Raw genomic sequence first — 15,826 nt, 5'->3', positions numbered from 1 at the left:
GACGTTACAATATTTGAACAATGATGATGAAAACTGTTTTCTCTGTTGTGTCCGTGTGTCGAAAATTGTTATGCGCTTATTTTTTTATTTGATTTTGTGCGTGGCATAGATTTGCCGTGCGCAGAGGACGCTTGAGCAGGAGCGCACTTTAGCGGCTGCGCTAGCATCACAGCTAACGTTAGCCATGCTGCTACCTCTCTGCTCGGGGAGGACGTATACGTATGTGACGTATGACGGGACAGTATGTGACGTGTGTAAGAAGCCGCGCTCGCTGTCTGTGAGAGGGAGACACAGGAAAGAGTGAGAAGAGCCTGTCGTGTAATGCCAGCAGCTAAAATCAACTGCGTGAGAATTCACAGACTTGTGGATGTGTTGAAGGTGTGCTGGAAAATGCGGAACGGAAATCAGGGAGCAGCAGAAAAGTGGAATGTATTATTTAAATCGGTGCGTTGGAAAACCCGGACCGGTGTTTTTTTTAAACTGGATCTGGATCGGCATTTTCCCATGCCTTGCCGATACGCATTTTTTTGCAAATATCGGCGGCCGATCCGATCCAAATATCGGATCGGGACATCCCTAATATATATATATATATATATATAGATATATATACATACATACAGAGGTGGTTTAGCCACGTCTCTGTGAAGATAAACAGGATGCTCTCTCGATACGCACGCTGGTTTTTTAGTCCATGAAGCTCGTCACTAAGCGAGTTCACATTATTAAGTAAAGTCACTTACGTGGCGCTGACCAGAACCGTACGTGTGTGACAGTTCATTAAATTGTCAACTGGGAATTAAAAAGTGCCTTTGTCTATAATGACAGTATCGCTAATATTTAGTTAATACTTAAGTCACATGTAAATGTTTTGGATGGTTATTTGGAGGGCTTTATGGGCGGACTTGAGAGGCCCCATTAGAAAATAAAATCTCTGATTTTTTTGCACAAAAAATTGTATTCGCAGTTTTTCTTTGCCTTTTTCCCCCCTATTTTTTTTAAGAAACCCTTGAATACAAATGACAGAGATAATTCAAAACAAGTTTTTTGTTTATTTAATCTAAAACTAATAGAATAAAATGACACTGCATACACTGCTTTTTACTCTTAGCAAAATTCTAATTTGTATAATGTTGTTCTTTTTAGACAAGGTATAAATTGTACTTTTTATGGAATAATATTTTCAAAGAGCTAAATTAAAACAAGCAATACTTCTGTATTGATTAAAATACTTGTTAACAAAAATCTAGCATTGCACATTCCATGCAAATAAACAAGTCTCCAACATTGAGATCAGAATAGTGCAAACTTAAAACTTATGTCTTGAATAAAACACTTATATAAATAAAAATGTAGTATTATACATTGTATCCAAATAAATGATCAAGTAAAACATTGAGGACTATAGTTTGTTTTAGTTAGTGGATAAACAGGCTTTTTTATTCACACATCTTGGCGGTGTACAGAGCGACGCTGTAGTGATTGCTCTGTGCACTATGCTTCTTTCTCATCATACATGGTATCATCATACATACTTTGGGGAAATGATTCCACCATAGTAAGCTGATTTTGAGCCCTTTGTTTGTTTGTTGCGGTCTTATTTGCCTCGTTAAGAGTTGCATTTCCCGTACTCGGCTGGAGGCTTTGGTTTCAGATGCTGGAATATAATAAGTTTTTAAATAAATGTTGCCGTGTGCAGTCATTTGTTGCATGCCTAATGCCGCAAAACCAAAGTACTGACAACAATTAGTTTTTCTTGGGAACAAACAAACGTCTTGATTTCGTTAGCATTAGAATCAGGTATATTTTGCTAGTGCCGATAAGGAAATAAGGGGACGGCGCAATCTACACAAGCTACACAAGAGGGGCAAAAAGTATACCTGAGCAAAAGGAGAAAAAAAAATATTAAAAACATGTTTTAAATCTGTAACAAAAGACTCAAAGGTGGGTTTGACAAACTATACCTGTAGATTTGTCCTAACCAAATATGGCCTCACTATTGAAGTATAGCTCACATCACATCCATGAATCATAATTCCTTATATCGGTCCGGAAATTATTGTGCACCCCAAGTGATAAATATAATAAGTAAAGCTAACATTTTTAGTCAGATGTTTATAGTGCATGTTAATAACTAGGGAGATACACTAATGGCACAAGCTCACAATACATCAGTCAATCAATCAATCAGTCAGTCAAAGTTTATTTACATAGCCCTTAATCACAAAGGGCTGCACAAACCACAACAACATCCTTGGCTCTGATTCCACATCAGGGCAAGAAAACTGACTGAAACATTGACTGATGCATAGAGGAACACACATGATTGTGGCAGACATGTGATGACTTTTGCTATAGTATAGCCTGTCTAAATGCTAAATTTAATTTTCGTTGGTGTTTTAGAGGAACACACATGATTGTGGCAGACATGTGATGACTTTTGCTATAGTATAGCCTGTCTAAATGCTAAATTTAATTTTCGTTGGTGTTTTAGAACAAGACAGTAGCTGACATTTTATTCATTATTTCTAATGTTTATATTTTGACATTGAATAGTTGAATCATTTTGAAATATAAACAACATGACTGCAAGATATTTATTTCATGCTATAAATCCAAAATGGCTATTCAAATAAAGGAAGTTAGCTAATAGAATAAGCATTTGTTGTTACTCCTTATGATTTTTGCATGATATTGTCATTTGGAGCACTTGAAATGGAGAGGGAGTCGAAGAGACAGAAATTGGCTATAAAATCAAAGGCAGAATCCACTAAAGCAAAAAAGAAAATACAAGCTGCTCAGAAATTTGCCAGGAAGGCTCATGTCAGAGCCATAAAAGCAAAAATGCCAAAGTAATGTGTGAATAAACCAAAGTAATGTGTAAATAATGTAAATAACTAGAACTATCTGTGGCTGTGAAGTGAACACTAGTAAGGTTGTAAATACTGTATAGAGTAGGCTAACCCATGTGGTTCCTGTGGATGTGAACACAAGTTGTAATTACTGTAGTGACTAAATAACATAGTGAGTGAAACAGACATAGTGATTCAATTGGATGAATGGGGTATGAATTTATGTAAACTCTGTTAATAATTTTTAAATTCTCCATCCATCCATCTTCTTCCGCTTATCCGAGGTCGGGTCGCGGGGGCAGCAGCCTAAGCAGGGAAGCCCAGACTTCCCTCTCCCCAGCCACTTCGTCCAGCTCTTCCTTCAATTCTTTAAACACTAAAACATCTTTAAATGGTGCTTTTTTTTGTGCAAATTTTTGCATGTTCAATTGCTAAAAAAACAGGAGCTTTGGGGGGGTTGCCCCCCTTGTCCCCCACCGTGGACCTGACTGGGGGCCGCAGCCCCCCGGCCTATTTTCAGTCTTTTTCATTAAGTTCAAAGCACATGCATGTAAGAGAGAATATCCTACGTTAACTATTATTTACACTGATTGTAAAATACAATATTTAGATTGTTAAGAATATAGAATATTTAGATTGTTAACAATATTTTTTGTGTACCTTGTCATTTGGCCTAGAAGCCGGGTTACCCTTGTACTCGTTAACTGTCTTCAACATAGACAGGGTTGCCTTTGTTTGAAGTTTTTTTCCCTCCAGGTGTACACAAACTATAGTCATAGCTAGATTTTTTAAATGAGATATTAATCAGTTATTTGTCATTGGTGCGAGCAGCTAAAATTCATCTGTAAAAAGAAATATTGTGCGTATATTATGCGCAGTAGCAGTAGTCATTGTGCATATATCTTCCTCTCTGAATAACATTAATACAAGCTCTGTTATTGGCCATATTTAAATAATGTACATTCAATTCGTATAATGTACAGTATCACTCAACCCTAGTTGCAGCCCTATTGCTGAAAATGGTAGTAGCCCTTGGTCTTGGAGTGACATTAAATCATTAGTCTCATCAATGTTCAGCCTCCCATTCTCTTTGTCAGATTAGAACGCTACTCTGACATAATTTGCATAGCTCAGAAGACCGTTTTCAGTGTTCATTCTTAATTAGCCACATTGTGTGGGTTTGTAGAGATCATACAACAAAATTAAGTGTTTTTATTCTCTTCTTATTTCAGATGGGCTTGGGTAGCAGTGGGGTTCCATTTGTGACTCAGTCCTATGGACCGGGAGCTGCAGGGCCTGGCCAGCAGATAAACCCTCAGCAGCATCCCCAGAACAAGACTGCCCTTGCCAACAGTCTACCGCCTTTTCCCAGTGAACTCAAGGGGGCAGCTGTTACCAGTGTGCCAAACATGGTTAGTGCCTGTAATTTCAGCCTTTGCCATACAGTACACCAGTGTTTCTCAAATGGGGGGTAGCGGCAAAGTGTCAGGGGCGTCCTGAGCAGCAGGGGAGACTTTTGTAACTTTGTCTACACTTTAGTATTTATGTTAGAACAATACAACAGCCTGCGGCTTGGTGGCAGCAGTGCTCAATCTAATCAAGAGGTTCCATGAAAAGCTATAAAGGTTGTCTGTCTGTTGTTTTGTGAGCACCCAGAAAGCAAGGAAAATATGTAATCGTCATCTGGTCATGCTAACGTAACAATTACCGTATTTTCCGCACTATAAGGCGCACCTAAAAACCACAATTTTTCTCAAAAGCTGACAGTGCGCCTAATAACCCGGTGCGCTTTATTACGATTCATTTTCATAAAGTTTCGGTCTCGCAACTTCGGTAAACAGCCGCCATCTTTTTTCCCGGTAGAACAGGAAGCGCTTCTTCTTCTACGCAAGCAACCGCCAAGGAAAGCACCCGCCCCCATAGAACAGGAAGCGCTTCACCCGCCCCCATAGAACAGGAAGCGCTTCACCCGCCCCCGGAAGAAGAAGAAAAAACGCGCGGATATCACCGTACGTTTCATTTCCTGTTTACATCTGTAAAGACCACAAAATGGCTCCTACTAAACGATCCGGGTCATAAAAAGACGCAATCTCTCCATCCGCACACGGATTACTACCGTATTTCACAGCAACTGAACCGCACTGTGGAACGGGAGCACGTACGGTGAATATTCGCTCCACAGGGAATGAGAAGTCATCCTTCACTGTGGTTCTAGCTTGCCATGCTAACTTCCACTCATGGTGATATTCAAAAGGAAGACCTTGCCAAAAGAGACCTTTCCAGCCGGCGTCATCATAAAAGCTAACTCGAAGGGATGGATGGATGAAGAAAAGATGAGCGAGTGGTTAAGGGAAGTTTACGCGAAGCGGCCGGGTGGCTTTTTTCACGCTGCTCCGTCCATGTTGATATATGACTCTATGCGCGCCCACATCACAGATGGTGTCAAAAAACAAGTGAAGCACACAAATACAACACTCGCCGTCATTCCGGGTGGATTAACCAAAGAACTCCAACCGCTGGATATTGGTGTCAACAGGGCATTCAAATCACGACTGCGAACTGCGTGGGAAAAATGGATGACCGAAGGCGAACACACCTTCACTAAGACGGGCAGACAACGCCGGACAACATACGCCAACATCTGCCAGTGGATTGTAAATGCCTGGGCAGATATTTCTGTCACAACTGTGGTCCGAGCTTTCCGGAAGGCAGGATTCACAGAACTGCTGCACAACAACAGCGACACTGAATCCGATGATTTCGAAGAGACGGAGCCCGCCATTTTGGAAGCCACGCTAGCGCAACTTTTCAATTCGGACACCGAAGACGAAGAATTCGAAGGATTTACCGGTACGAATGAAGAATAACTTCAGAAAGTGAGCGCTATGTTTATTTTGTGTGTTGTGTGTTGTGACATTAACGTTCGAGCAACATTACCGGTATGTTGCTATTGCTCTACACCATTTTGAATTTTACTATGTTTGTGATTGCACATTTGTACATTTTGGGACAGAGTTGTTAGAACGCTGGTTTTCAATATATTATTAAAGTTTGACTGAACTATCTGACTGTTTTTTTGACATTCACTTTAGCGCAGCGTTTTTTTGACATTCACTTTAGCGCAGCGTAGGCGCGGCTTTTAGTCCGGGGCGGCTTATTGGTGGACAAAATTATGAAATATGTAATTCATAGAAGGTGCGGCTAATAATCCGGTGCGCCTTATAGTGCGGAAAATACGGTAGTCCTTGTATAATAGCAATATATTTTCAAAGAAAATCACAAAAACAGGAGAAAATACATTTTAATGTGAAATCCATACCAGATACAAAATGAGCTGAGCAAATCTGAATGTTGCCAACATTCTTCCCATCCAAATCCTGTTTGAGGCTTGCAAGCCATTACTGTTTCTTTCTTTTAGACAATTATTTATCTGTGTTCCCTGTTTTTCACAACTTTGGTCAGACAATAGCAGGGCTGGGCGCTATATCGCGTTTGTAAGATACATCGATATATTTTTAAACAAGATATGAATTTTAAAAATTTCGTAATATCGATATGATTTATCCATCCATCCATCCATTTTCTACCGCTTATTCCCTTCGGGGTCGCTGGAGCCTATCTCAGCTACAATCGGGCGGAAGGCGGGGTACACCCTGGACAAGTTGCCAGCTCATCGCAGGGCCAACACAGATAGACAGACAATATTCACACTCACATTCACACACTAGGGCCAATTTATATTTCACGTTAAAATGTGTTCCTTGTTCTCCCCCGCCATGGGCTACTAAACCCCTCCCCTTTCTCTTTCCAAGACGTGCTGGCACGTATAAGAACATCATGGTTGGTTGTTTACTTTGATGAGTCACGATTGGTTAGGGACAGGCCAATCAGAGGCAAGATAGGGCGGGTCATCGAACCAGGAAGGGAAATCACGAAGTGCCTGCCTGCAAATGTATTTTTTTTATCTGAGTTTGATACATTTTGTATTATTTGCACAGCTATGTTATTTATTTTACTTAGAAATAATATTTTTCTATTTTATTTATGTTATGTAATTCTGTACTACTAAAACAGATTATTTTTTGTGCTGTTAATACCCATCTTGACTAACTGGGTTAATACAAGTGCCACTGACTGTTTACAGTACAGTTGTCATTCAATACAATTTCAGTGAATCTCACTCAAAAATGAATGTCTTTATATGTATACTTTCACCGAAAAATATATCGAGGTATGTATCGAATATCGAGTTTGAGTAAAAATATACCGAGATGTACTTTTTTTTCGTCCGTACCGCCCAGCCCTAGACAGTAGTACTGTAGATGTTTTTCTCTGTTTGCTCAATTCTGACACTGCAAAAGTTAACCATTTAGATTTAACAGGTGGTAAGAGTCACTTTCATAGATGCGTTTTCCTCCACTATGGCTGACTTTCTGCTTGATCTTACGTGAAAAGACTTGATAGAAGTAGACTGCACCTTCTGCGAGAAAACTGGAACATTGGGCATGAAAGCATTGGAATACAATGGTTTCCAAACAAATTTGTTAGAGAGACTTCTGTTGTTTTTTTAGTTGGGTTAAACAGTTTGTTTTCCAATGTGAAAGAACAGTGAATGAATTCACATACAGTAGTTCCAGTTAATTATGAGCCCTTTGCTTTTCTTTGTGTCTTTGTGCTTTTTTGTCTTTATGAATGTGAAATGGAGTTACATTGTATTAATTATGGTTTAAAAAAAAAAAAAGTTTTAAATTTGACTTGTTGAAACCTGCAGAGACCCTGTTATATTAAAAATATGTCTTTATTTTTACCTTGTGGGTTAATTTGGAGTAATTTTTACTGCTTTCAATAGTAAATTTGTCTCATGCTGTCCCCACTCAGAAGACCATATAAAGATATTACCTATTTAAATGTGGTTCATCACAGCACCGTCTTTTTTGTGTTCATACTCAAGCAGCAGCCCCAGCAACAGGCAGCCATGCTGCCCGTGGCCAGTGGTGGAGGAATGGCAGTGCCTTCAGCAGGCCCGACAGCTGACCCTGAGAAGCGCAAGCTGATTCAGCAGCAGCTGGTACTTCTGCTCCATGCACACAAGTGCCAGCGACGGGAGCAGGCTAATGGAGAGGTACGAGCCTGTGACCTACCCCACTGCCGCACCATGAAGAACGTCCTCAACCACATGACCCACTGCCAAGCCGGGAAATCATGCCAGGGTAAGTTTGGAGTATTTAAGATTGGCGATTTTTGATTCTTATGTGAGAAATGAGCAAAACTAACAATTATTTTGGAAGAGAAAGCTGTGAGTCAGATGCTCACTTAGTATATCCACGGTGAGATCAAATATTGGTTATTTGAAAATGCATGTAAATAGACAACAAATCAGATGGAATCAGAATCAGTGTTATTGTCATTTATTTATAACGTGAAATCTTATTACGGTACACACTCAGTGAAATAAAGCACGCTTTTATTTATCTTGGTTTTCATGATTATAGCTTTCAGATAATGTAATCAAATTGATCATCCAAATATGTCACAGTGAGCAAAACACTGAATCGTTGGATACATGTTTCCACCTCACAGTTCTACATTTGGGTCAATTATCTAAAAATTGTCATACTGATTTATCCGCACTTGACAATTGTATCCAAAACATGTTTTTTGATATAAATGTGAAGATTTTCTTCTGTATAACATATTTAACATAAAATTGATACATATTTTTAAAATGTAAAATATAATCTTCAACTTAATTATCCTTGACTAAATAACATTCCTTACAGTTTTGCAACTAATTTTAAAAACAGGCTTCTGTTTGAGCACCTGTATTAGCTTTTGCTAACAAGCTTACTATACATGTTGCCTCTAAATAGAATAAATAGTTGTTTATATATATATATATATATATATATATATATATATATATATATATATATATATATATATATATATTACATTACATTACATTACATTACATTACAGTCATGGTCAAAAGTTTACATACATTTGTGAAGGACATAATGTCATGGCTGTCTTGAGTTTCCAATAATTTGTACAACTCTTATTTTTCTGTGATAGAGTGATTGGAGCACGTATTTGTTGGTCACAAAAAACATTCATGAAGTTTGGTTCTTTTAAGAATTTATTATGGGTCTACTGAAAATGTGACCAAATCTGCTGGGTCAAAATTATACATATAGCAATGTTAATATTTGCTAACATGTCCCTTGGCAAGTTTCACTGCAATAAGGCGCTTTTGGTAGCCATCCACAAGCCTCTGGCAAGCTTCTGGTTGAATTTTTGACCACTCCTCTTGACAAAATTGGTGCAGTTCAGCTAAATGTGTTGGTTTTCTGACATGTACTTGTTTCTTCAGCATTGTCCACACGTTTAAGTCAGGACTTTGGGAAGGCCATTCTAAAACCATAATTCTAGCCTGATTTAGCCATTCTTTTACCACTTTTGACGTGTGTTTGGTGTCATTGTCCTGTTGGAACACCCAACTGCGCCCAAGACCCAACCTCCGGGCTGATGAATTTAGGTTGTACTGAAGAATTTGGATGTAATCCTCCTTTTTCATTGTCCCATTTACTCTCTGTGAAGCACCAGTTCCATTGGCAGCAAAACAGGCCCAGAGCATAATACTACCACCACCATGCTAGACGGTAGGTTTGGTGTTCCTGGGATTAAAGGTCTCACCTTTTCTCCTCCAAACATATATACATATAGCTGGGTATTGTGGCCAAACAGCTAAATTTTTGTTTCATCTGACATCACAAGGACAAAGATAAGACCTTGTGGAGGAAAGTTCTGTGAGATGACAAAACATTATAGCTAGTATTTATTTTATTTGAACACTGACAAAGTTTGCAATCAAATAAAGGACAAGTGAGCATCCCAGTAAACAAACTAAATACTTTATTAACAAGTTGTGGCAACGTTCCCAACACATCGCCTGCTGCATGTTTCCTCATGTCATTAACTCTGTCACAGGAGCTGATGGACGCTGTATTGACAACATTAATTTATTGAGCAACATCAAATAATTTTCTCCTTCGCTATATACTGTTAGTCTAGGACAGATGCGTCTGTCTCCAATATTGTCCACACCTGTCACCATCTAAAAACAGCAGCGCGCTCTTACACGCACGCTGAGACTCTACGGAAAGCGAGGGAAAATAAAGTTAAACCAAGCGCTTGGCTCTGTTTACTCTGAGGGTAAATTTCTGTCGCAAAGTCTGTATAGTTGTGTTCCGCCATGTTATTTCAAGCTGAACGACGCATGCACCAGCGCTGCTGTGAGTTCGTTTCCAGAAGTAAGCAGTGTTGCCTAAAATGCGTTAATAAATTACCGTTTTTTGGTAATTAAAAATGTAAGCGGTATTACTAACCGTCAGGAATTTTACCGCGGTTTATCATTATACCGTTTATTGTTACATCCCTTGTGTGAGTGTGAGTGTGAGTGTGAGTGTGAGTGTGAGTGTGAGTGTGAGTGTGAGTGTGAGTGTGAGTGTGAGTGTGTGTGTGTGTGTGTGTGTGTGTGTGTGCGCGCACGCACACATGTATAGGCTAAATTAAATGCAGTATGTTTTTGCCCAATGCTGCCCCCAAGTCACAAGTTTTCGACACCTTTGGTCTAAAGGTATTTCATGGCTCCTTGTTGTTCTATTACTTTAGTATGAACTCTGCTAATGTTGTTTCTGCAGTGGCTCACTGTGCATCATCCAGACAGATCATCTCCCACTGGAAAAACTGCACACGACACGACTGTCCGGTCTGCCTGCCATTGAAGAATGCCAGTGACAAGCGCACACAGCAGCGTAAGTAGCAGGTTCATTGCACCTCAATTGTTAGATTGATATCCTTTTGCCATTTCCCTTAAGGGTACAGTGCCGATTTATTTATTGGTTTTTGTAGTACTGAAGTGTAAACAGTAATCGTGCCCAATAGTCAACAACAGAAACCGCTACCAACAAAATCTGGATTTATGTATTCCGGTGTTTTTCACTGATTGGTTTGACCTTTCTTTCTAGCCATGAGTTCCCCAAATGCTGCTCTCCAGAACCCCATGTCTGCAGTTGGTGGGGGCCAGTCCAGTGCTCCTTCTATCAATACCTCAACCCCAATAGACCCTAGCTCTATGCAGAGAGCCTACGCAGCACTTGGGCTGCCTTATAGTAGCCAAGCCACTGGGCATGCCCCGCCCCAACAGACCCCAGGTTCAGGGCCGCCGACAGGCGCACAGAATGCCCAGGCCCAGCAAATGAGAACCATCAATGCACTTGGTAAAGTCACAATACATTTTTCTTTTAATTGCCAATGGCAGTATTTAAAAGTTATATTGATTTTATCACGTTGCGATGGAAATGTATATACATCAGAAATTCAACCATTTTGACTTGCAAAACCAAGGTGCTGACATGTATTCATCGCATTGTCTTTACAGGTAATCAGAAGTCTCTTGCAGGTGCCACAATTGGTGTGACTACTTCGGAACAGACCAACCTGCACACAGACTCTCTTCCCAACACACTCAACACTAACAAGTCAGTCCTTATGGCTATTAACTACATTATAGACACTAATTCAGAATTTCATGAGTTACAATCAGCGACCTGAATATTCTTCATTGTTTTCCTCTGTTTTTTGAAATATGGCTTGACCTAAAAGTGGCTATATAATATTGTTGATGAATCCCCCACTTGGTTTCTTCACCTTTAGTCAGCTGTTGTCAGACGGATTAGCCGTGGGCACAATGAGCAATCTACCCACAGCGGCACCCATCTCCGCAACAGGCACCAGGAAAGCCTGGCATGAGCATGTCACCCAGGACCTGCGCACTCATCTTGTACACAAACTGTAAGTATATGATCTATTACTAAGCTTATTGGGCAAGTGTAGGAACTGTAGTAGTCATACTATTGTAACCCACCGTGATACATTTAACCTATACGGTAGGGCTAAGCGATTATTCGAAAAATGTTTGTAACTCATATTTAGAGCTTCGAACTGGCGTAAACTGCAGAGTTGGTTACTCTGTTTTTTATCGGGCTGTAATTCTGTGTAGTTACACAACATGCATCCAGGTGTCGCAAAGCGTGAACGCTGCCAAAAAAACAGCAGAAGAAGTAACCTCATGAAACTGTCCTATGTAGTCCCCTACACAGAAGCGATATGGATGAAAACCTCAAACATGGAACTACCCAAATTTTGTCAGTTTTTTGACACACTTTGGCTACAATAAGAATAACCTAAAAAGTAGATTATAGTAGTTAAGTAGTTAAGATGATAATCGTGCATGAACCAAAATCAAGGTAAATGGTTCAATTAATTGTGATTTAGATGTTTGCTGTAACCACTCAGCCCCATTATGAAGTGTATTTAACTTAGTACCGGTACTTCTCAATTATTTTCTGTTACGCCTCCCCTAGGAAGACGAAAACCTTTTGCACCTCCCCCCCACTTTTTGCTGTGAAAAGAATAAGAAGCAATAACTTAACATTGATTTTTAGTCCAGCAGAAATATTTAAAGTGCATTCATTTGCCTAAAATAAAAAATATTTATAATGCTTATTCAAACTTTATAAATTATTGACCGACTTGAACCATTTGATACTGAAAAATTAAATTTAAAGAACTCAAATAATGAATTTTAATTCATCGGCAACATATAAAATACTTTAGCTTACAAAACAAAAATGAATATAACAATTTGTGCTGATTAATTTTTTTATTTGAAGTCAGGATTAATGGCTACAATGAGCACCTTTTTGTTGTGCGCAGTTTTTTGAAGCTACTCATACAGCATGATACAGATAAAGCATGTTTCCCCAGGGTCATACTCGCTCCCCCTGGCATCGCACTGTGCCCCCGCCAGAGGGGCCCGTCCCACTATTTGAGAAGAAATGATTTAAAGCAAAACTTGACACCCCAGCATGGGTCAAAATTTGCTTTCTTCATTTTGATTTTAATGAATGAACCTACTTTCAAGATTTGTTGAAACTCAAACACTTTCCACACAGAGTGCAGGCCATATTTCCCACCCCTGACCCGGCAGCATTGAAGGACAGACGAATGGAGAACCTAGTTGTGTATGCCAGAAAGGTGGAGGGGGACATGTATGAGTCAGCGAATAGCCGGGTAGGTGCCTAAATAACCTGCCCAAAGACCACCTACATAAATGAATACCTGTCTTATCCAACAAAGTAATTAGTGAGGCTGTTGTCATATTTTTTTTCTTTGGTATAGGATGAGTACTATCATTTCCTTGCTGAAAAAATTTATAAAATTCAAAAGGAGCTAGAGGAGAAAAGACGCTCACGGCTGCCGAAGCAGATCATCAATCAGGCACCTATGACAACCCAGGGCACCCAGCAGCCTTGTCTCCCACAGCCCAACACCTTAGGCCCCAGGCCACAGAGTATGTGCTTTTATATTTATTAGGGAACTGGGGTGTAATCCCTTTTGGTGATTTTAAAGGAATATTCTGATCGTAAAATTGTTTTGTTGTTAAGATGGACCTGTCCCTCTGCCCAACATGCCAAATCAAATCATAAACCGCATGCAGGTTTCCCAAGGTATGTCTTTCTTTTTACATAATCACCTGTATTACATAGTAGGGATGTTCATGTCTGATACGATGTAGCACTTTTATATATTTGCAAAGTCGATAGCAATACAAACCTTTTTTTCCCCTTTTTTGTGATCGTAATGGGTTCAGATAATTTATATGCATGTGTTTTATATATAACGCACAGAGATTATGCTCCCCATAAGGGAGAAAATAAATTGCCCACAACATGACTTCAGTTATACCTTACTGCTGCTGATATGTTATTAAAAAATGAAATGCAATTAGCTTTTATTAGCATTTTTGATTGGTGTCTAGACTCAGCTGCTTCTGTCAAATACTCCAAACAAAACATTTTGTTAAGTGAAACATTGTCAGGGTACCCACAGGGTCTTTAAAAAGTCCTAAATACAATACTTAAAATTAAAGGCCTTAAAATTAGGTTACAAGATTTGATTCGATTCTTAGGACTAACAATTGGATTCAAAATAAAAACTTTTTTTTTAATAACATTGGGTGCCCGATCTATTAACTACAGTACTCCTTAAGTTAAAGTTAAAGTACCAATGATTGCCACACACACACTAAGTGTGGTTAATTTTGTCCTCTGCATTTGACCCATCCCCTTGTTCACCCCCTGGGAGGTGAGCGTAGCAGTGAGCAGCAGCGGTGGCCGCGCCCAGGAATCATTAAATACATAAACAGCTTTGAAACATTTCTACATTATTTAAAAGTAAACTGATTTTGTTTAATATAATTCAACCCAAACATTGAATGAAGTAAAATACAAATAAGGCAACAAGAGAAGTATACCACACTTACTCACAGTAAATCTGAACAGCAGATATGGGCATTTACATCACCAATGCTATTTGCCTGAGTGGCTAGACAGGACAAATAAAATTTAAAAAAAATCTTTTTTTTTTTTTTTTTAAATAAATACAAAATCGTTACAATTCAAAAATCTTTTTTTTTTTTTTTTGACACCCCTACTTAAAATGTCTTATCAAAATCTCATCAAGACCTAAATACGACCATCAAATGTCTTAAAAATACTTTTTTTAATCAACTTTGTTTATTTTAAACAAATGCCAGAAACTTCCGGCTCGCTTTAAAACGTTTCAATGTTTAAAGGCACTAATAATAAATACAAGATGGAACTAATTCTGTGCAACCAAATCAAAAACAACCAACTCGTGAGCTATGTGCATGGAGCAAAGTTTAGCTAGCTGCGGTGATTATGAAAGCCCAGAGCAAAGCTAAGTTATTTGTGTAAAATGTGTCAGTGCAAGTTGGAGGATTTGTGTCTATAGAACAAACAAATTAATGTATGATTGACAACGGTGTATCGAAACATTTTAGTGTTTTCACCGATTTTATAACTAGGGCAGTGGTTCTTAACCTTGTTGGAGGTACCGAACCCCACCAGTTTCATATGGGCATTCACCGAACCCTCCTTTTTTTCAAATTCAAGACAAAGTTATATGTTTTTGGTAACACTTTAGTATGGGGAACATATTCTAAGTAACAAAGACTTAGATTAGAGTTTTTTGGACACTAGGGGAACATATTCTAAGTAACGAAGACTTAATTTAGAGTTATTTGGTTAGGGTTAGTGTTAGAGGGTTAGGGTTAAGGCCATGCCGAATAAGGCATTAAGAAGTACTTAATAATGACTAGTTAAGAGCCAATATGTTACTAATTTCCATGTTAATAAGCAACTAATTAATGGTGAATATGTTCCCCATACTAAAGTGTTACCATGTTTTTTTTACTAGTGCACAAAATGAACCGTGCATGAACATCACCTTGTTCAAACAACAAAACCAACACAGTGCATAAACTCACAACAAATTACACACCTGCAAATCAGTCTGACTTCTGGTGTTGCCGTATCCGTAGTATGCCGATAGGGAGAAGTTTTTATTTACACGATGAGTCGGGTGTGTTTTGACCTCCGAGGGTTCGATCGAACCCAGGTTAAGAACCACTGAACTAGGGTCAGGACCCAGATGTGGAGGGCAGCGTTAGTAAACATTGCGGTAAAAGTGAATAGAACGAAAACTAAAGTAAAAAAAAATCTGGGACAAGTCTGTGTCAAAAGAAGCCAAAACACCACAAACACACTAATTGCTGAAGGAGATCGATATGACATCTTTACTAAATCATACTGTTACTTACAGTAAACAACCTATTTTATCTGTGGTGTAATGACTAATAGTGCACACAGCAGTATAACAGTATTCTATTATTCCAATAATTACTGGTTAGCTACTCAGACATAGTCAACTAATTAGTCTTTTTCGAAGCGTATACAGCAACTGAAATTAAAAAGTGAATGGTTGTCTGCTTACAAATAGTTTGTGGTTGGGTGAGGACCCAGAAAGCATAAACAATATGTGTTGTC

At 38.9% G+C, this 15,826-nt stretch overlaps 1 protein-coding gene across 3 annotated transcripts in view; it reads left to right on the top strand.

The window, feature by feature from the left end:
• Positions 1–15,826, top strand: part of crebbpa (CREB binding protein a) — a 71,314-nt gene that overhangs the window by 36,868 nt on the left and 18,620 nt on the right. For 2 of the 3 annotated variants that reach the window (XM_061922738.2, XM_061922740.2), the window contains exons 3-11: positions 4,085–4,264; positions 7,804–8,062; positions 10,556–10,669; positions 10,883–11,134; positions 11,296–11,395; positions 11,571–11,708; positions 12,872–12,989; positions 13,098–13,269; positions 13,364–13,426. In XM_061922738.2, the coding sequence (XP_061778722.2) occupies positions 4,085–4,264; positions 7,804–8,062; positions 10,556–10,669; positions 10,883–11,134; positions 11,296–11,395; positions 11,571–11,708; positions 12,872–12,989; positions 13,098–13,269; positions 13,364–13,426 (1,396 nt within the window). The remainder of the gene's footprint in view (positions 1–4,084; positions 4,265–7,803; positions 8,063–10,555; positions 10,670–10,882; positions 11,135–11,295; positions 11,396–11,570; positions 11,709–12,871; positions 12,990–13,097; positions 13,270–13,363; positions 13,427–15,826) is intronic. The other variant, XM_061922739.2, reaches the window with a different exon arrangement.

This window comes from Nerophis lumbriciformis, linkage group LG27 (genome assembly GCF_033978685.3).
Source record: "Nerophis lumbriciformis linkage group LG27, RoL_Nlum_v2.1, whole genome shotgun sequence".
Classification (NCBI taxonomy): Eukaryota; Metazoa; Chordata; class Actinopteri; order Syngnathiformes; family Syngnathidae; genus Nerophis; species Nerophis lumbriciformis.
Note: the sequence above shows the minus strand (reverse complement) of the source record. Positions and strands in the feature narration are given on the sequence as shown.